This window comes from Aythya marila (assembly GCF_965140915.1).
Source record: "Aythya marila genome assembly, chromosome: 2".
NCBI lineage: Eukaryota > Metazoa > Chordata > Aves > Anseriformes > Anatidae > Aythya > Aythya marila.
In genome coordinates, this window is record NC_139043.1 from 63320895 (window position 1) to 63344022 (window position 23128).

General features: G+C 41.3%; 1 protein-coding gene across 8 annotated transcripts in view; it reads right to left on the reverse strand.

The window, feature by feature from the left end:
• Nucleotides 1-23128, reverse strand: part of ELMO1 (engulfment and cell motility 1) — a 322098-nt gene that overhangs the window by 264689 nt on the left and 34281 nt on the right. For 6 of the 8 annotated variants that reach the window (XM_082753916.1, XM_082753917.1, XM_082753919.1 and 3 more), the window contains one exon: nt 10265-10414. The exons of the other annotated variants lie outside the window; for them this stretch is intronic. In XM_082753916.1, the coding sequence (XP_082610042.1) occupies nt 10265-10342 (78 nt within the window). In that variant the 5' untranslated portion in view covers nt 10343-10414. The remainder of the gene's footprint in view (nt 1-10264; nt 10415-23128) is intronic. 8 annotated transcript variants of the gene reach the window in all.

Genomic DNA, 23128 nt, shown 5'->3' on the forward strand with positions numbered 1-23128 from the left:
GCTTGCTGCCTCCCCTTCGCTCCACAGGATGCTCACATGTACCCCTCTGACATATTGGCTTATCTCAACTGAATTTGTACCTGGGGTATTCATTCCCTTCACAAAGTAAATTGGTATCAGCTAACAGATTTAAAACAACAGAGGACAAGAATAATTGCCTCTCCTCCCCACCTACTACAGGAAACCAGGATGAAAAGGAACTGTAGCAACCTAGACCTGCAATGATACATAGGTTGAATACAATTACTGTTAAAATCAGGATATCAGTACTTCTAAATCCTCTACCCCATCAGCTTCCACATCCTTTCTCAATGCCACCCATTTCCCTCCCCCTTTTCCAATACTATGCCACCTTTGTATTATTATTTGACATTGTTTTTTGTTCACTTTTCTAAGTATTTCATTTCAAACAAATCAACAAGAACCTGTAAGGGACAGTTCAAAAATGAAAGCAAGGATCCTAAATAATAAAAATTATTAACACAGGCAGCCTTTCAGGGTACTGCTTTGTCTTCCTGTGCTATGTTGGGTTTACATAGCAAGGTTTTGGTAGTGGGGGAGCTGCAGGGCTGTCTTCTGTGAGAAAAGCCCATCAGCTGCCCCATATTAGATAAGGGCCAGTTTCAGCTGGCTCTAAAGGGACCCGGTGCTGCCCAGAGCCGAGCCAGTGAGGGATGTTGTTTGCACCCCTGTGAGAGGAGATTTTGCCCCGGGCCGGAGCTGCAGCCCGTGGAGAGGAGCCCACACAGGAGCAGGGGGTCTGGGGGGAGCTGCCGCCCACCCGTGGGGGACCCGTGCTGGAGCAGTTTGCTCCTGGGGGATGGATGGATGGACCCCGTGGGACGGAGCCGTGTGGGAGCAGTGCTTGAAGAGCTGCTGCTGTGGGCAGTCCCCGCAGGCTCGGGTCGGGAAGGACGGCATCCCGTGGGAGGGACCCCATTGTCAGGGAGGGACCATGAGGGAGCGGTGGGGACGAAATGCTATAGACTGACCACAGCCCCCAGTCCTCGTTCCCCTGTGCCGCTTGGGGGGGGCGGAAGTGGAAGAGGGTGGATGGGGGGAAGATGTTTTCAGTTTGTTTTCTCTGTTTCTCACTTCTCTAGCTTGTTAGTAATAGGTAGTAAATTTCTCCGGTCTCCTTACTCTGAGTCTGTTTCACCCAACACGATAATTGTTATCTCCCTATCCTTATCTCAACCCTTGAGCCCTTTTCATGATATTTTGTCCCCCTTCCCCTTTGAGGAGAGGGAGTAAGAGAGGGGCTGTGGTGGAGCTCGGCTGCCCAGCTGGTAAAACCACCACGTGTCACTCTTGCCACAGTACTGAAGTGACTAAGCACAAGTCAGTTAACAGCAACAGGATGATGAAAAAGTGGAAGTCTTCTGGGACACAAAGTTTGCAATCAGTAATTCAATAGCACTAGAGTGAGCTTTACAAATTAACAAATGTAAATTAATTTACATTTGCAATCCTAATAACCTCCTGCTCCTCATAATCCTTTGGGCTCTGCTCCCCCTGCAAATAACTCTCCAGACAAAACTTCACCCCTTCCCGCAAAGCAGACAAATTGCCATCAGCACAGGAACCCCCAGCTGTGAGCAGGGCACTGCTGAAAGCAGGCAAGGGCTGCCACAGCCTCCCAGAGAGACTCTGCACATCTGCCCTGGGGCCTCCACACCAACAACCTTATTTGCTCTGCAAGGGGCAGAAGGGTGAGTGATGGGCTCCTCATTACAGGTCAATTTTATAGATATGTTTTTTTTGAAACACGAAAGATGAGGTAAACATTTACCTTTGCTTTCTGCAAAGTAAATCTACTCTGCAGGCCGCTGAAAGATATGTTTGTGGGTTTTTTGGCCCAGATGTAAATATTTGCCTGATGTCAAGGAGAAAGAATATTGTTTTGATTATTTCAATCTTCACACAACTATTTTTATGGAAATATACATCATATTTTTGCAGCATTTACTTGTAAAAAGAAACTCACCTTAATATGCTTCAAAGAATTTCCTACCATCAGATAATCCAAGACAATCTCAAAGTATTCTCTTCATCAAAACAATTATTTTGTACTAGTGTCTTGTAATTGTTTTGGATGTTTTTTGCCTCTATATCCTCTCCTACACCAGGAAAATTGAAGTGTGCTTTTACACATGCTGAGGTGATCTTCTTAAAGCTTTCAGAAGATCACCTGATCTTCTTAAAGCTTTAAGAAGATCAAGCTGTAGCTTTAATGCATGAAATAACACAGATCAAAGTAAATCTTATGCTCGCTATAGGAGATAACCCCCCTTTCATCTAACATATCACAAACATCTGCACTGAACACATCAGTTAGTATAAAAGTATTTTCCTAGTGTAGGTATTAAATTGATAGCTGAAATCCAGTGGGAAACAATAACGAGGAATTACGGCCTCATGACCTGTTGATCAGTGTACACATGGAGAACACTAAGCATAGGCAGTGTTAGAATTGACAAATCTGCACACCCGGTAAAGCTTTACCTGCGTTGTCTGGTTAGTACAAGTGTCTGAGATGCTGGCCAAGTCTTGTCCTAATGACATCTACCATGCAGCACTACCTAGTCACCACGTCTGCGCCACCTGCGTATTCCTCAGAACACCTCTACAGGCTACACTAAGGAGAACACAATCCCCAGCTTGGTCTACTTTGGTACCACCCCTGCACTGTGCAGGATGCTGCTGCCTGTGCAGTATTTTGTACCTCTTCTAAGGCAACTTGGAGAGCACAAACTGAGATTTCCCGCTATTTCCCCATCAGCTTCATCCTTTCATGCCTATGCCTTGGGTTTCCCATAGAGGCAACCACTCAACAGGTAGCACTAAGCATGAGCATGTTGGATGAACCCAGACCGTTGCTTTGATTTAGGGAAACTGTGGAACAAGCAAAAAAATAAAAATAAATGCTCAGACCACTCAGCGCTGCCCACGCCCTAGGTCCATTTCAATCAGCAGTACGCTGACCTGGGCTTAAAGCACTTCTAAATCACACAAAGTATTTACATGTGTGAACCGTAATGAGCACAGAAGCTTAAATCTGGGTGGAATCCTGTGTTGTATGTGCAGTTCAGATATGCTCTGATGATGCTATATTGGGGAATTGTAGATATTAGTTTCCTTTAGACCAAGGCTGAATACATTTCCTTTTCAAGTAGCCAGCAGATTCATAGCTTTGTTTTGGATAACGATCGGGATATCACTTTCCTTGCCTGAAACCTCTTAATTAGAGAAGTAAAGAGAAAAACCTTAACCCTTGCTGTTGTTAAGCCGATCACAGAAAAACAGCAGATGCAGCACATCTGTTAGCAGAAAACACCCAGTGTGAAACAAAGTTCTGTTGCTGATCTGTACATCTGTCAAAAAGCAGAATCTCAAGCCAGTAAATGTACCATTCTGTCTGTTATTAATGCTACCATTCTGCTAACAAATCTTTTAGTGCAAAAGTCATTTTTATGGCTATTACAAAACAGAAAACCACCTCTTCTCATGATCACTAGAGGCTTCACCTGTTAACTATCATATGGCAGGAACTACAGAAACAGCAGCAGGACTGTCCAGTGGCCAGCACACCAAACACCAGGAAGCCTGTCTCCTTGACTCAGTTTCACTGCTGACTTCTCACTGTGCAAGATACAAGGTCTTTCCCTTCAAGGGGAAGATCCTGGACAGCTTTGGACTTCAGCCATCCCAGCCTGCCTTCCCTGCTGTGAACCACTTTTGGAATCAACTCTCCATTGGCTACAGTGAACCATCAGTGAGACTTGACTTGTTTGTTAGGCACTGGGCAGCTGTACAGGATGGAAAATAGGATTTCCATCACTTGGGGGAGCACTGAGGGAGTGGACACTTGAAGCATGGGGGCACTGCAGCAGCCAAGACCATAGAAGCCAACCAAGACCAGGTTAGCACTACAAGGTTTTGTCAGAGCAGCAGCACAACCCAAGGCAGGAAACATTCACATCCCAGAGGGGAAACGCAAAACCCACAGTGAGTTCTGCTTGCTGATGGGAGAGCTTTTACTGGCTTAGCGTACAGCCCCTTAAGGTGGCCATTTTAATGTGCCAGGAGAAAAACTGGTATAAATATAGCAGTAGAGGTTCTGAAGAACACACGAGACTGGAGAAAAGCAGGCATTGGTTTCTTCTTCCTCTTCACCCTCAGCTGCAGTTTCCTCTGTTTCTCCCTTCCCTCCCCCAAGGACATCTTAACACTTAAATCTGTATTTCACTAGATCTAAGCATTGCCCTGCAGATCGTATATTTAAGATAAACCATCTGTAAAACAAGAAGCAGTGCTCTGGTGTGAAACACATTACTAAAACAAGCAAAACAGAATTTTACAAATTCTTACTCCACAACCTGTCATCCTAATGATCTGTAGTATCCCTTGCTTCCTTAAGTAGTTTGCAAATAGGGACACCAAAAATCTCAGTCAAAAGAGTACTAAAAGGTAATAAAACACCTAAGGCCCCACAGTTCAGTGGATTACAGGAGATTTACAACATACTTGCACCACATATTTAAAATACAATTCAGAAGACTTGAAGAGTTACAAAGCAGGACTTTAAGATGTGGCTTTTCATGTAACCACTTCATTAGGCCTGGATCCCTTTGAAAACCAATTTTAAATTCCCCCCAAACCCACAGCTCATGACTGACACATTGCTGACCTACCAGCATAGAAGGGTCTCCACATGAAGAAACTAAAATTTATACTGTAGTGTTTTGGTTTTTTTTGTGTGTGTTTTTTGTTTGTTTGTTTGTTTGTTTGTTTTAATAGTGGTCTCTTTTGTAGTACAATCTTGGAGTCCTGGAAGGAGAATTATGAAACTGAATTATGAAGTGTTCCTGGATACTCCAGTTAGCCAGAATGTGAATGAGGTTATCTTGTAATTAATTCAAGTGGTGTGTAACTCCAGGAATTTCATGATTATACATACTGTTTCCTTTAAATACAGCAGAATTAAATTTTAAGAGAAGAGACAACTGCTGTTTCTTAACAAAAATAATAATAATAATTTTAAAAGTTGCTACAAGCATCCCTGTGTGCATGTGCTTCTGTGCAGATGCAATAACCTTACAGTTATGTTCAGCCTTCACCTTAAGAAGGCCATCAGCTGAGGGTACCAAAATTCAGGCTCCCACCATGAGGTTCTGGCTAGTAATATGGTGCTAATAAAATCAGACTCAGAGTAAAATAGGTAGAACACCATTAATTCTCATCTTGTTTCAAAAGGTGCTCTTCCTTAGCACTGTCTGTGCCATGGGTCAGGAACACTGGGACACTATTTCTCCAAGACCTTAAGGAGGGACACTATTTCAAGTGCCTTCAGGATCTATTTTTGCTTCTATAACTTAACTGTTTCCTAACATATAAGACAGCAACAAGTAGAAAATAAATAGCATTTATTAGACTAACTCAACATTTCCATTTCATTTTTCCCCATTTCTTTCACATTTTCTAACCCTTCCCTACAGCTATTGCCTCTTCAGTCTGTTAAGCTTTCTTGCTGTCTCTGTATTCAACAGTATACAACAGCTGGGTTTTTTGTGTGTTTTTTGTTGTTGTTGTTGTTGGTTGATTGGTTGGTTGGTTGTTTTTTAAGATATATTTTTCAGTCATGAGGTCCCAGCCACACAGCATAGGATGTCAGTTTGCAGCCTTAACAGACTAACCTGCCAGTAGGAATGTGGCTTTGGACAAGCCCATGGCCAGATTAATAAAACATAACATGCAACTATAACATCTTTATCCAGGATGGCTGTCTGCCACCACAGCAGAGAGCTGAAGCTCTGATGACAAATGCTCCAACCCTATAGCTCTGTACAAAAAGAAACCGTATTTTTCACCATCCACTGCAATTAACAATGATTGATTCATTATGTTAACAAAGTACTGTTTCTGTATATATGTCTTAGTGCACTGAATTATAATCAATGTATTAAAAAATCTGCATTATTCCTTCTAATATTATTCTTGTTGCTGAAGAATTTTTTTTAATCCAGAAATATAAATAAAATTGAGACCTTTCGTTATTCCAACAAAGAAAATGGTACATTAAGTTAGTGGATATGATTTCCTTTACCAGTTCTATTAATAATCCCTGATGATAATAAAACTAAAAGGATAATAAAAAATGTTAAACACTTTCACTATGATTATATGCTGGTTACTATCTGCTTTATAATCAGTTTCATCTACTGTTTTGTGAAGCTGAAATACTGACAGTAATATAACGCATTAAATGATTGTCTTTGTTTAAAACCTGGAAGCTGGTTTTAAATAGGCCCTAGCATTAGCTAACTGACTTAAGTTAGACAAGTGGGTGTTTTTGAAACATCAGCCACCTTTTGGCTCATCCACTTTTGGATCAATTTCCCAATTTTGGAGTAAGATTTCATATCGTTTTACAGGTCTATGGGAAGGAGGTAAGTACCCCTCTCTTCCTTCATGCCCTTGGCACTAACCGCTTGATTTTAAGAGTTGAAGTCTGCGGCCAGCACTAAGGATTGGGAGTTACACTTCACGGCACAGCCTCTTGTATAAGCAGAAGTCAACGTCTCTTCCTTCTTCAGTACCTGAACAATTTTGGTGCTCACTAATACTGCATACATTTAGATTCATGCTGCTAGGATCATATTGGTATACTGCTATTACTAGTGACAGCACTTGCAGGAACTACAGCTGTTCTTAGTCAACACACATTGTAGAAACGATGTGCCACTTTCTCTTCTCTAATTAAGCATTTCACAACCCCTTTTGAACTGCATCTCTCCCTGCAGTTTGAGAAACACTGAACTAAATCAATTAACACTCCCTAAGGGTCCAGATTTAAGGTCTGAAACTCCAAACAACTTGAAAAGTCCCTTTAAAAAATCTCTTTGGTTTCCTCTTAATATGCAGTGAAGTGCAATGACTTCTCTGAAGAAAAGAAACAATTAAAATGGCATTTATAACATACACTGGCAGAAGAAAAGAGACAACAATAACTTGAAACACACTCGTAAAAGAAACTTGCTGACTAAGTCTAAACCGTAGAGAAAGCGTTAATGTAAAGCAGCCCCTGCTTCCCCCCACCACATGATGCTCTGCACTGTTTTAACAAGAAATTTTAATTTGACATTGCTCCTGTAAATATTGCCCACTAGACCAGATTATACTTTGAACAGCATTGTACAACTGTTTGGGGTTGGTTTGCTTTCTTTCGTAGAGCAAAAGTAAAGATTCACATCTGCTAAAATTAAATCTGGAGGAAGAGACTGCACGGCCAAGTTTAATTATAAACTGCTCCTTTGTGTAGCACCAGTGTTTACCTCCAATGGTCAGGAAGTTCATCCCAGAGTTTAAAGAAACCCTGGTTTTAGTACAAAACATTATTATACAAAACACAAATGGATTTGAATGGGTAGGCTAAAATAGTTATCATCCCCAAATATCCATCTTGTGCCTCTCCTGGATGAATGAAAAGAAAGGTTAGGCACTTAGGCTGGCTCAGCAAAGCGCTTTATTATATATTGTTAGTGCAGGCAAAGAGCCTCCCTAACTTAGTGAGACAAATTTTGTCTGCTTACCATTAAAACCATCATTGATGAGCCCAAGTCAACAATTACACAGAAACATAGTACAAAGCATCAACTAGAAAAGGTCTGTACATCAGCGTTCAGGTTGTCAGAAGTCATGCACCTGAAGGGGAGATATTCAACAAAGTTCACTAACATTTGCTGGGAAAAGAAGTACTCATGAGCTCTTCTCAGGCCTAACACCTTCCAATACACCGATGTCAATTACTGTGGCTTCACAATAACTATTTTGAAACTATCTTACTCTCTTCATTGCTAAGCAAAATATGCATAAAAGCAGAAGGTGAACTGGGAATACTGTGCAACTGAGTATAAATAAATGCTTCCATGCATATACAAAAAGCAACCTTAAGGTATATATTTTTTGTAGTGTTTTCCATGGTGTTTTTTTCGATATTTGGAATAGTTTCAGTACACTGAAAGACAAAGAGCTTGCATTATGCTAGAGTGAGGTGATTTTTTTGCTTTGTTTTGTTTTTGTATTTTGTCTTTAATAATACACTCCTTTTTAAACACTGATTTTCTTGCTGGTAAGAGATAAGAAAGGGAGGAAAATGGTAGAGCAGATCAAGTGTTTGGTGGTTTCAGAATGTGTATCGTAGGGTGCTTGAATGGGCAGATCCCACCTAGGAGGCAAGCACTGTACTCTTTGGCTGCAGTGCCTTGGCCAATGGGCAATTCATTTTTCTGCCTTCCTTTTCCTTGCTGCCCTTTATCATCTCAGGGAGCAAGCCATCTGAGGTACACATCATCTTCCCCACTAGAACTCTTCAATTAAATATATGTTTTAAGAGAAACAGATTGGGAAAAAGTTAGCATCAAGTTAACCAAAAGCAGAGCTGTGTGTTTACAAGTATGCAGTACCCCACAGGTTTTTAAGGCTCATGCCCACATTTGTCCCATTCCCAACAACAGCAAACATGCAGATTTGTGTGTATGCGTATGAAGAAAGGATGCGTCTCTCCCATCTTCATCTCTTGTCATCATATCCACATTTGCCACGTCAGAAAGGCAAGGGGTGAGCTCCTTAACTCTCATTCCTCCTTTTCCCCCCAAATGAGGAGTTAAGTTGCTGTTAGCCTTCTCCCCTTCAGCCTCAATTTCCCTCTTCTCTCTTCCCACAAAGTGGCATGAGGAAACTGGCCAACAGCCTGGCTGGCCCTCACAGGCTGGCTAAGAAGAGGGGCACCCCACACAAATCAGCACTCCTTTTCCTTGTCCTCTATAAATCTTATATAACAAAGGTAAAACGAAGGTTCCAGGACAATAAGCTTGCATTTTAGATAAGGCATGAGTTTCGGCTGGAGAGTCACTTTAAGGCCTTTTGTAAATTAAAAACAATCATTTTGTTATTATTTTGCTGCTGCTTGAAAGGAGACTGAAAACTATTAGATCCTCTTCATCCCCACCGTACTTGGTAGCAATGAGCTGTTGTTCACCATGACTAACATGCATCTTTCTCTGAACACAGTGTGCACAGTGTCTCTCATTTGTTATATAAGAGGGAAAAAAAGTAAAACATTCTTCACTCCAGAAGGCAAGAGATTTGTATCTGCACAAATATGCTTACTAAAAAATTTTAGCAAATGAAAATGGAAAAGCACAGTGGCTCTGGAAAACAAGCCACAAAGTACTAAATACTGGGCACCCACCACAGTGGGGTTAACTAGAAGTGAAACTGCACTGCACAAAGAAAGTAGGATCCTATTTCAGTAAAACATTTTCAGCATGAATTCAGATTTTCTCCTCTTCAATAGAGCTTCATAATGTTCTTGGTCCCTGGATACATTAGGGTCTAAACACACTATTAAATACTTGCAAGCTTTCCTTCACTCTGAATACTATTTACAGAAATAATTATTCTAAACAGGTAGCATTCTGTAAGATTTCAGTACATTATGGGTACGTAGTTAAATTTTAAAGAGGTTGCTTTTTAATATTAATGCATGTGCCACAAAAAACAATCTCAGGGAAGTCCAGAACATAAAATGCAGCACTTGTATAACTTGAGCTCTTCCTCCTGTGCCCCCCTCCAAATTACCTACATGAAAGTTTAATTCATAAATTTTATTTTATTAATTTCTGTACACTGCCTCAAATCATTCTCATCCTTGTGGCCACTGCACTAGAAATGACCGGGGAAACAGGACAACCCATGAGGAGCCCACAAGGAACAGCAAAGACTCCCCTGCTCAGAACATGCTACTGCTCAAGTTCCAAAATCTGCACTTGCTGCAGCCATTCAGCATGATCATACTACAAATACATAGCACTGACTGTAAAAATTTGAGAAGACTTTCTGCCAATAGATAACAACATTACCACAATTTTACAGCTGAACAAACTAAGGCACAAAAGTGTTAAGTGGGTCACACAAGCAGTGAACGTATCATTTAAGCACCTGTTTAAAAAGAAAAAGCAAATCCAAAAACGTGGCAGAACACATCAAAAATTATAAGCAGTAACACAGGAAAAGGGTTACACCCCTTATAAAAACACCTTATACTGCATATGTACTCACAGAAACATGCACATATAAACAAACATAATGCAGAGACAGACAGACACACAGAAGTACACGTGTATATATACACACATACATATGTACATGTCCCGTCTCTCCCTATAGATGTACATAGGAGCACACATGCACAGGCACTTACTTGATCAATTTCCATCAACTTGGGGAAGGCACCTGGCCATTCAATCGCCACCTTCACTATATCAGCAGGAGGGGGCATTGCGACGCTGCTGTTCTTCGGAGCCAGTACAACTGGACACTAAATACTGCAGAGAGCCTCTCTCATTCACACCTGCAGGGAAAAGGGAATTAAAAAAAAAAAAAAAAAAGACACAGCAGCTCAGACAGAACTCTACCACTGCTGCTTCATTTCCTACATTTTGCCTGGCTGGGCAGGTGCATGAAAACATCTATGTATATGGATGTGCAAGAGCACAAGAATCACACATGTTACAAAAGCAAACAGAGGACACAATGCCACGACACACTGCACAGCCAGACAGCCTGTTCAAAAGATGGCTGAAACACTGAAATGTACAGTGAATAATAGGCATGCATTAGATTTAAATAGACAAACTATTTTTAAATATTATTAAATATGCTATTGGGGTAAAGCGACAAACTAGAGGAAGCTTCTATTACGGTGTCACTCCTTGAGTCCCAGGGAACGTGATCGCATCGGTTACAGCTCGCGCTCCAGAAGAAGAGATTGCCCAGGAAGTTATGGCCAGGAAACACTGTTTCTTTTAACTATAGCAGTGATCTTCTGAGTGTTCACAAATAGATCACTGCACTATAGCAACCAGGATGTCAGGAAGAAGGCAGAACACAGCAGTTTCCACATATACATATACACACACAACCTCACCTAAGTAAGTCAAAGATACCGTAATATAAATACCTCTTTATGGTAAATCTCAGACAAGAATACACAAGGATACAGTATACATCAACAATGATACCAGACAGCTACATAAAACATTCACAGTTCTGCAAGAACATGAATGTCAATACGATCGTATGTCAAATAGGACAGGCTGTGAATTTTGGAGAAGAATAGGAAAGCGGAACAGGCAAATCCTCAGGCTTTGCAGAATTTAAGTTCTGTCTCTTTTTGGCTCACTGAAGTTTGTAACCTTGCAACAACAATATGTATTTTGCAGAGAGGAGCAGTGCATCTCTGAGCTTGCAAGCAAACCTTCCTTACCCCTCTCCCAGCTCAGCAGCAGGATCGCCACTGAATTAGCAAAGCTCTGCAATTGTCAGGCACAGCACCTTGTGCAGACAGCAACATGCTCACTTGCTTTGCCGAGCCCTCCATTTAGACTGTGGCATTTCCCACACCTTCTCTTGAGACCTAACTGAGCACTACCACATTGGGCAAAATGAAAGAAACGGCAGAAATCCCCAGAGGTGCAGCCCCCTTCTTCTTAGAAGAAAAGAAAAGGAAGTGGTGAAAGCATGGACACGTTCTCATACATACACCCTTTAGAAGAGCTAAGGCAAGGGATAAGTTGACAGAACATACCAGACAAGACATCCAAAAGCCACAAACAAGTACAGGAAATGAAATAAAAAAAGTCTCTAACCACCTTCCACTGCTGCTTCATCTTAACCCAGACTAACCATGAACTCTTCTCCAACTACAGCAGAAACATAAACTTGGAGCAGCCTGAGCAAAACCATGAAACCATGCTTTCATCTAGAAATTTTGTACCTCCATCTTCCACTGCTTACAAGCTGGCCCTGCCTTCATGCATATGGCTCTATCTAACCCCCAACATGTGTCTTCTGGTCTAGTCTGCAAAGGCCCAGCCCTCCTCAACCTCCAGCCCTGCTACATTCTATGTGGACCTCTCAACACATACAAAAAAAAAAATATATATATAAAATTATGAACTTCAACGCTGCAGCAATTTATTTTCAACAATGGCAGCTCTGATGCTGACAACATCACACATCATCACAAAGCAAAGTGCAAGGCAATAAATAAGACAATGGATGGTCTCTAAATAAGACTGTATTGCAGGAAACGCCTTGAAAGGCAGAACAACCTTATCAAGAAACGCAGTGACAGTGTCTGCATTGGTACATGCACAGAAGCTCCTGCTAGATATTAAAGGGACCAGGATTAAACACAATTAAAGCAACTGACTGGCTTGCTGGTGATTAAGAATGGTCAGATATTCACTGCTGATTGCAGCTTCTCCATTAGAGCCCAAATAATACAAAGCCCCCATCACCTCTCCCCTAACATCCCTTGCTCCCACTGTTTGCATCTTGTGTGAGTGCTCCCCTGGCTGTGTAGCATGCTGACTCAATTCATTCTAACTAGCAAAATAATAATAATTATAATTTTGGTTGCCTGCTTTTTGCCATGTTTTCCAGTCAAACAGCTTCCCAGGGGTGGCCCAACTTGGCAGGGAAGAAGCAAGACCTGTTGGCAGCAGTGAGCTGTTAATCCACCTCTACAGTAAAATGAAACTGAGACCTTCGCGCCTTTTTGCTGACACACTTACAATGACGGCATTTCCCACCTCCACAGCAGAAAAGTCCCCGGTAGTTTCAGTCTGGTGGTTTGGTGTTAAACTGTCTGCAATGATTCAGCCGAGCTGGCTGCCAAGGTACCTGAGAGACCTCTCCCTGCATTTCCTGGAAAACACGGGGTTCTCTGGCAGGAAAGACACTGGACATTCCCCCTAGGGGGTTAGCTAACATAAAGCTCGCTGTGAATGCTGGAAGAAATGCTTTGATTCACAACTACTAGCCATGACTGTGAAAGCAAAACAACAGCACACAGTAATAAATTTGCAGAAAACTTCCACACTCACATGCAAATGTGAACACTAGCCCTCATTTTCCTCTAGCGAGTTGTGGTCCATCTTAACAAGTCCCACAGAAAGGAGGCAAATGGTTTAAGAAACAACAGTCGAGAAAAGCAGATTGTAAGTTAATCACATTCAGCAATGGAAAATGATCATTTGCATTCCAAGGCATGGTGCTAGAGAACTCTGTCCCAACGTTCAGAAGGCAATTTCAGTGTGTCTAGTTTTTAATGCAGGCTAGCACTAAAGATGTCCTACATAATTATAATTAATATATGCATGCTTATACAGTTACAAAAGACAAAGCAAAGTGATAGATCTTTAACCAATACAAGTGGAGGTAATTCAACTTCTCCCACTAGGAGAAGGCCACCTCAGAAGCATCTGTGTACTCTGAATGCTGAAAAGCATATACAGAATTGTCACTACAAACTTCTTTCCTTTCTGTTTCTTGGTGGACGTCCTAGTCACATGTGCTCAGACTTTTTTCCTAGCTATTAGTCTTATGATTTCCACACAGAATCTGAAAGGTAATAGAATCTGAAAGGTAATGTGGTTTTGTTCTACCTATGTGTCAATGCCAGAAACATACATGTATATATATATATTTTAAGTCAAAATAGATGTTCATTTGTCATCACAAAATTATGATTGCAAAGAAAATTCTGCAACCTACAGTGCAGAAAATTATGAATTACCTACTACTTATTCCACTGGTACACTGTGTTAGGCACTGCCCAATACAAAATGAAGGCACGGTCCCTGGTGAGAATTTTTTACTAAACTGGAATCAATTCACATGACGTGAATGAAGAACCAGAACCAAGTTCAACTGCGTTTTGTTATGCCAGCAGCAGTCAAACAGCAGAAGGACAAGGACATCACTGAAGGGTTAGTAACATATTTTTCTCGAGTACAATTCCCTTCTCCCTCCTAGTGGGATCTGAGAAGCATTGCTCATTTTTACAACATTCATCTTCAAGTTAAAACATAAAGGCAATACAATGCATGTGTGCATACAACTGTATGAGGTAGAGGAGAGGTCTGAGGGAAAAGAGGGCACATATCATTCGCCTCAGTGCATGCATGCAGCTGTAACCTGGAAGAGATTTAAGCAACTTCCACACTCAGCAGCACACTATTTTATAATTTCAAGGAGGAGAAAAAACAAACAAACAAACAAACAAACAAAAACACCACAACAAAAGATCCCTACTGCTTTAGCATGCCTTCTTACACAAATATATTTTTCAGAACTATGACAGATTAGTCCATTAAAGTGCAAATTCTGCAAGTTATTATTACCAACTACAGTATATTCCTGCATCTCAACTACATTCTGCAGTGCTTCCAGTTGTTTACTAAGTCAAAGTAATAAACACTCATGTTGGAAATCAAGGCATGTTAAATTTAATGCAAAAAATGCATCAGCACGCACATGCCAGCTCTCACTTTACCTACCTGGGTCTGAAGGATTAATTCACTACACATGTCAATAAAACTTATTTACCTTTTACCTTATTTACCTTATTTACCTTTCCTGTCTATCTATGCCTTGCATGTGGAGACCAGGATTTTATTCGAGTATGAAATTAGCTTTCTCCAAAGAACATGCTTTGTCTTAAACTTGCTTTGCCATTTCCCTGGCACATCCCATACAAGGATCCAAGTGCTTTAATACTTACAGCTATCAGAGTACGTCTCCAAAGAAACAAACTGTATTCTTACTCTATGGACATGAGAAAAAATGAAGGCTACGAGGAGTTACGTGACTAGAAGTTTTAGTTGTGTGTGAAAATAGCAGCCTACAACAGCTCATTTCTTCTTTTACAGAAAAGAAGAAATGCGACATTCAAACACGGAGCCAGGTCATTTGATGAACAGCAGAAGTAGGGAAGCAGATGATTTAAAAACAACTAGAGGAACACCACATGCATTCGGGAATGTAATAAAACGAAGCATGTGTTTCACCTCTCAGATAAAAGGCAGCGTCTGGAGGGATGACCTGAAGCCTGCCCTCCCAGGCAGGTTGCCCCACACTGCTCTCTCTGTGCCGTGAGGCAGCTCCACGGAGGCGGCTGATGGCCGAATGCTGCCTGGCCGTGTCCGAACCCACTGCACAAACCCAGCACTCGCGCTCCTCCCAGGCCCTTACATAACCGTGTCCTGTCAGACCTCGTCAGCCTCCTCCGCTGCGCTCCGGCGGCCCCAGCCAACAGGAACCAAGTGGCAAGCTCTTTCAAAAGGTCCCCCGGGGATCACGTCTGATTAACCATTTTAGAAAGGTAATCCAGCACTAGATTAATACCCCCAAGAGAGTTATTTTTGGAGTTAGCCTGCATGACTGAGCAGCCGAGCCTAAGGAGCACTAAATACGCTCTGCCATCTCTGCAAGGACTGAAAACAAGGCACAGGAGCCAGGGGGCTGGATGTACACTTCATATACATAAAAAAGCTTTCATGCTGGCTTCTTGTCTGTTACAGGCTCAGCGTTATCCACCTCAAACTAGACAGAAGTCACAAAGGCCCAGCAGACCCACATCAAAAAAAAAATCCCCAGATGCTGTGCCACAAATGGAAAAGAAAGGTCTACAGGAGCCATGAGCTATATTCAGCCCAGAAAGCCAACCGTACCCTGGGCTGCATTAGAAGCGTGGCCAGCAGTCGAGGGAGGTGATTCTCCCCTTCTGCTCCACTTTTGTGAGACCCCACCTGCTGTACTGGGTTCAGCTCTGGGGCCCCCAGCGTAAGGACATAGGAATGCTAGAGCACAGCCAGAGGCAGGTCATACAGATGATCAGGGGCTGCAGTACCTCTCCTATGAAGATAGGCTGAGGGAGTTGGGGTTGCTCTACCTAGGGAAGAAAAAGCTCCAAGGAGACCTTTCAGCAACTTTCCAGTACTTAAAGGAGGCCAACAGGAAAGATGGGGAGAGACTTTTCATCAGGGAGTGTAGTTATGGGACAAGGGAGAATGGTTGTAAACAAGTGTAAATTTAGACTACATATTAGGACAAAATTCTTTACTCTGAAGGGTGGTGAGGCACTGGCACAGGTTGCCCAGAGAAGCTGTGGATGACCCATCCCTAGAGGTGTTCAAGGCCAGGTTGGATTGGACTTTGGGCAACCTGGTCTAGTGGGCATCATCCCTGCCCATGGCTGGGGGAGCTGGAACTGACTGGTCTTTATGGTCCCTTCCAGCCCAAGCCGTTCTGTGATTCTACTTGGAATACAGGCAAGCAGGCTGTCTGGTTTTGCTTCTAGAGACCATATTGAAACATGCTAGAAAAACGTGGGTACTTAATTAATTTGAACTCCCCTGCTTCTTGGAATACCATGCTCCTTCTACTAAGAAAATCTGAGTTACACACCTATAATTTAGGAAATTGAGAAGAACTAAAAACTTGGTTGTGATTATTCAAAGAAAATGAACTATTCTAGCAGTTTAATTAACACTCATATACCATCCAGTCAGCTAAAGATACTGTTTACTAAAGATGTTAATATCAAAACTCTTCAAGCTAGAGATCAGGAAAGTACCAAACCACTCACTCAAATATTCAAAAAGCTATTCCAAGGGGAAAAAACAGTTACAACATGACAGTCAAAGAAGTTATATTTAGCTTCACAATAAGTTTGATTTTTCAAAAGTGTTGAGAACCTATCTAGCATATCAAATCAGAACAGGTATTAAGCAAACAAAACCAAATACTAACCTGCACAAAGTGTTAGAATTAATCTAAACTTCTCACAGTTTATCAGGGCTTGCTGCTTAATTTGGAGATGTTTCTTGTCATTGGGTTCTAACTCCAGATGTTTGTAAACTGAAGCAAGCAACAACAACAATAAAAAAAAATCAAGAATTCCATCTGAATAAAATTTACTTTTCCTACCTCTCAATGTAGTCTCACATAACCTGAGAAATAAAAGCAATGGGGGAAAAGATTAAATCTCAACTCCACCCAGTGCTGCTGCTCTTACTGGTAGGAAAAAAATCAGCAATAAGAAAGCTATGGAGAAAAAGAAAAAAGGGAGTTGGTACCATGAAATTAACTAAAATAAGGCAAAGTAAATATAATGACTCCAAAGAACAGGTACAATTTCTTGTGGAGTTCGCAATGTTTCACCTAAGAACACTCCAAAGGAGTTCGTTGTAATTGGAAATAGAATAAGTTTATTACAGGTTGGCTGAAAATGCATCAAAGAGGTTCAAGAGAGAAAGTTCATCAAGAGTTCTGTGACCCAGGAAATCAGTTTTGAATTGGATTCAACTAAGAGTAAAGAAAGAACAAAAGGTCACAGTCTTCCTTTCTATCACCAACGTGATCTGGCTATGGTACTTGGGATTTTCCTGGCATTTTGATAAATCAGAGGGTTAGAAAGAGCACACAAAAGAGCATCTTCAGTCAAGATGATGACACTTGATTGCTTCATTTCAGCAGAGACTGAATCTAGGCAGCGATGACTGGCTATATCCCAAAGAAAGCAGCAGATACAAGAAGATAAGCTCAAGGTTGGGAGACGTTCTAAACCATGCTAGAAGCAAGATCAAGAAATAGCATATAACAAACTGCGTGTGCTTTTTTTAAACCTTATTGATGCTTATGACATATGGAAGAACTACTGGTATAGTCAGGAAGTTAGCAGTCAAATGGAGGAAGAGAGGACAAATGCATGAATACTAAAGGAAATAACCAAGTTAGCTGACAGTACACAGACAGGATGTCAAAGGCTGAAACAAACAATTATTTTCTGAAGAAATCATTCTGCAAAGAAAAGTAGATTGGAAAAGAGATGCACACTGATACTCCACAGTAAGTCAACTGAGCCAGATGCTTATCATCATGCTCACAAGAAATAAGAGAAGCAGCAAGCAAAATATCACTTATCATTATGAGTCTGATACGGTAACAAGTTTAAGAATCCAGCCTTCTGCTTAGGGCATTGATACTGCACTTCAAAGATGACAAAAAGCAAAAGAAAAAACACATTTGTCAATCTTGCAGCAGAAAGCAGTTCTGTCTACACAGGTATTCCTACCAGTGCTGTTTCATTCATAACTACTGAAATAAATGCATCAAAACAGCTAACAGTCAGACACACACACACACACACACACACACACACAAAAAGTCCATATGTTCCTGACTTAAGACCACCATACAATTCCTAATTCTATCCCTGTCTAGCAAGGCACCTTGCTCTCTGCTCTTAACACACATATTTGCAAAGAACAACTTGCCCCATCACTTACAGACTTTCCAGTGCCTGCACTCCGAAGGACGTTGAGCAAAACAATGAAACTGCACATGGAAAGTAAAGTTATGGCCACCCAGGGGAAAAAATTAAAAAAAAAAAAAGAAAAAAAAAAGATACTTAATATTGGAGACCTTGTCTATTCCTAAAACTTGTGGAATAACTTGAACTATTGTGCATTAGAGAGACCATCTCCAACAGATATTTGTTGTTGAGACTAATCTGACATTTTAATGGACATTAGCAAGCCCACTGTGGAAACAGGAATACAGAGATGCTAAGGAAGGAAATGTCAACACAGTCGCATCCCAAAACAACTACAGGGCAAGCTCCGGGTTCATCCAAGCAGAATGCAGATTGTGATTTGTTGGGAAGCTAGAGACCATTCAGAAGTAATGTGACGACAAGGTAACAGCCGTGCCAGCACTCTGCTCACCCAGTACACTTCCAGAGGTGATGAACCCTGTGTGCATCTTGGTGAACTGCCTTAAGCATGACATTTGGTAATGGGAGATTTGAGTGTTTTAACAGGAGACTATCCCTTGCTCACCTGTCCATTACAAAACCACAAGTAACAGTGACCCTGCTTGAGCAGGATGGTTGGCCAAGATGACTTCCACTAGCCCTTTCCAACCTCAACCTTTCTGTGATTCTATTCCGTACATTGATGTAATGACCCCAAGCACTCGAAGTCGTAGCCTGCCCATCTGTGTTCAAATGTTTTGCCTTTTCTGCACTCAGATGTGTGTACAATGAGCAAAAAGGGCAGCTCTTTTAGCAGGCTGCCTTCCATGTGATAGCAATGTTCTCTAAATATAATAAAAATGGCTGTCAGTTTTAACTTCAGAACAACAATCTCTCTAACTCTTACCAGCCAGCAATTCAAGAGCACTCATTCAAATAATCCCAGTCTTCTATAACTTGAACTAAGATCTTAAAGATCAAGATGAAACTATTTCTGACAGGAAAACTACTGTAAATTGCTTTTGTGTTATAGTCCAATACATCACATTCAAGCACTCAATATAGTCTGCGGTCACCCCCTAGTTTTATTGTGCATTATTTTCCATGTTAAAACCCACAATGCACAGGGAAGGAGGATGGAATGATGCAAACGTCATCCATTGAGAGATTTCAGTCGTGAGCTCCAGCGATTCAAGCTATTTAAGCAGTGGACACCAGTTGAGAAGATTACTGTCTCTCCTTTCTCATGGGGACAGTAGAACATGTGATGTGTTCACTCCCAGATTAAAACCCACATATGAATTTAAAAACCCACTGAATCTAATTTATGCTAACATGCCAGCCTATGATAAAAAAAAAAAAAGGAGGGGTAGGGGAAAGGGCACCAATTCAGCCACTGCTGAAACCAAAGGCAGCTGTTAATTTAAACCAAAGGCAGCTGTTAATCAGTCCTCTGTGTAACTATCTGAAAAAAAAGCAGCAATAATTTTACAGTCAGAATCACCATCTTGAACATAACTCATTAAAAATATTAGCCAATTTACTTCACTGCTCAGGTAAGAAGCCATCATCAATTAAAAAGCCACATTTGTAGGATATATGATCTGCTTTGCTAGGTACCTGACTTCTATCTCATAAGTAACTATAATTACAAAGGTTCTCTAAGACTCCCCAAATGGCTTTGGCTAATGCTCACCATCAAAAGCTGATGGTGGCACAGCTGTGTTTCTGTCTCCAAGCTCTGGATGAAGCTCCTGCTCCAGCGTCTCTGGGAACATGCACAGCTATGCCAAGAATGAGCAAAACACTTGCTGCTTCCAAATTGTCTAATCTACGAACTGCGTGCTTAAACCTTCCCACAATACACCCATAGAGATGACATGACCAGCACTGTCTGCATGCTGAGGACTGAACTGTGCCAGCCACACTATTCTGCAAAATAACTCGTGGCAGTTTCCTTCTCAGGAGCCAGAACATCAGTTGTCACTGATTGCTGCTGCAACTCAATTGACTTCTATCAAAACATCCATTCAAAATGAACCACCACTTGCTGTGTGATGCTGTTCTGTATTATCTTAACAACAAATTGAGTGCCTCAAATATTTTAATACTCTCAATTCCACCCCAGAGCTATTACCAAGTATTTTACCTGCTAAGAACTTACAAATGCCAGCTACAGGACAGGGAGAGCCTGGCAGCAACAGCCAAGAGGACGCGATGTCCTTGCTGTATAATAACCTGAATACCTCTAACTAGATAGAAAAAATGAATCCTCACAACCATTCTATGTTAAAAATATTGTAATACATAGCATCATCCTGAGCCATCATCCTTACGATTTCTGCTAAACTGAAATCTTTTCACTCCCACACCCTCAGGCTCCTGCCATTCGAGGCCCAGTTCCCCAGCAGCTCTTACATCTCCATTGCCCCTGTGGCACAACCTGGCCAGCAGGCTGGTTCAGAACGATGAAGCGCTCAAAAACTAACCCCAGCAAAACAAAGACACATCCAACACTCATCCACCTGAGCATCATCAGGACAACAATAAAGAATGGGTAGGGGCAAAGAGAAGAGCAGGAATAATCTGCTTGTCTTAAACTGTCATGGAAACACTCTGAGCCTGAAAAACAGATTTATTTCACCTGTGCACAGTCCATGGCGCATAGCTGAGATTCAATTCAGTAGCAGAAAATGATGTAAAAATATGCAATTACAAGCTCATTACAGTATGTTTCATTAACTCAATGAGCTCCTTTATAATTGTAATAGACATTAAAAGATTAAAGTATTTGGATAAAATCCAAATACATTTATAGTGCTCTGCTGATTGCTGGAGTTCATAATTTTCACAAATAAAGTAACATCCCTTCACTAACTCCCCTGTGAGCATAACCACTGTTTTATCATTCTTGCTTTCAGACTTCAGCGTTCCCAAATTAAATTTCGCCACTGCACTTGGGGTTGAGGGGTAGCAAATCACTGTTCACTTAACTGTCTAATTCAATATGACACAGTTAGAAGTGTTTTCAAATAGAGTTTCTGACTGAAGTTGGCAATTTTGAACTTCCAATAGGGTTAACACCTGGCTGAAAACCTCTTTGTGTGAAAATGCCAACACTAAAAGAAAGCACAAAACAGTATCCCTGTCACTTTTTTTTTTTTACCCGCTTGCAATAGTAATATAACATCAATAGATCTCTAATATTCAAGTAATAAATGTGACTGTTGTTAATCACTTTAAAAACAGAATGGGCTCCTATTTCTCCCTTCAGTACAATACTTCTTGCTCTGTTTTGAAGATCAAAACTTGGCTTTTATGGGTTTGGCAGCATGGTGACAACACTAAACACAAAACTCTACCCACTCTCATTTTACTCTACATTATGTGATATTCACATTTGCATTGAAAGCATAAGCATTTCCAAAAAGTGGCAATGCCCACCTCTACTAGAAGGGTGCTCCAAGTCATCATCCCCCATTCATGCTTCCCTACAGCACAATGATGCTTCACATTAGAGGCTGTGCAGACTTGATGCTGTGTCCACAGAACTGTGGCCACAGCCTACCAGAAGACCAGCTGTGTGGATGGACTCCTCATCTCTGAAGATCAGGAGTTGAGTCCCATTTGTATCTTCCTATCATATGAGTTCTTCATAGTTCTCCTATTGTATGAGTATGATATTCCCAACATGGGATTTTGCTCTGCTGTGAATTAATGCAATTTCCTTCTACTTTGCCTGGAAGACTACCCCAGTATGTAGGGCTCCAAGATACGTTCTCCGCAGCATGCAATTCCTCGTTGCCTCCCCCGATCTGGCCATGCAAAACTTAAAACAGACTGTGTACATGGGAATATGAAGGAAAAAAAGTTTTTCAAGTTCCATTTTCGCAAGTGCTACTCTCCAAACTCTGGAGCAGGTTCCTACCAGCCACACCTTCATAAGCTCTTTTCTTGGGGTGTAACATCAGCAAAGAATTAGGTGGATTTCAGTGTTCATCTCTTACCTTGCTGGTCTCACCTGCTGTCCCAACAGCTTTGACTAGGACTAGAAAGAAAACTCCACATGAGGCTGAAGGTCTGACCTGAAGGGAATTCTGAAGGAGCAGTATACCCGAAGTACCAATATGCCACGTAAGTGTCCAGGACAAAGTCTAACGCTCCCATTTAAACAAGGGAGAAAACCGTATTTTTGCATTTGCAAAATAAATCCCCTGAGACACAAAAAACAGATTGTTATTCAACCTTAGTGTCATTGAGAGAATGTAATCTTGCCAATTCATTAGCAGCTAGTGCAAGATACACCAGAGAAAAATAATAAACTGGGGAAAAAAGAAAAAAACTGCAAACAGATCTTACATCTACCAAGTTTATTCTCTTTAATCAGTGCTGTGGGGAAAAGAACTCCCTACCACACATAGGTAATTACACTGTTAAAAATGAACAGAAAGGCTGCTTCAAAGAGTAGGATGTTAAACTTAGGACCAAGAACACTTGTGTTTAATTGTCTTTTATTCAAAGGCTGTGTGTGTGGCCACGTACTTGCCCTTTGGCCCTCTGTGCCTCCACCAACCCACAACTATAAAATGGGGCACTACACTTCCTTAGAGAAGTTGTGAGGCATTTGGAGGCTACAGGGGTGTGTATCTAAATCAGACTGACTGATCACCCAGAACAGGCAGCTGCTTTATTTATTCATGTGTTTGGACTGACTACTTGCCTGGTTCTTTCTGCATTTTAACCTCGCCAGCCCTCAAGGTCCAAGGGGAACAGACTGGCTTACATCCCTATTTCTTGCTACTAGACAATTTGAATATGACACCTGTCATACAAATAAGTAATAATATATATTTTTTTAAAGATGTAGAAGTGAAAGATGTTTCTGACAGACTCTGAAGATGCAATCTGTGCTTCTCAGCATCTCAGAGCACAATGCTGCAGTTACCCTTCACACCAGGCTGC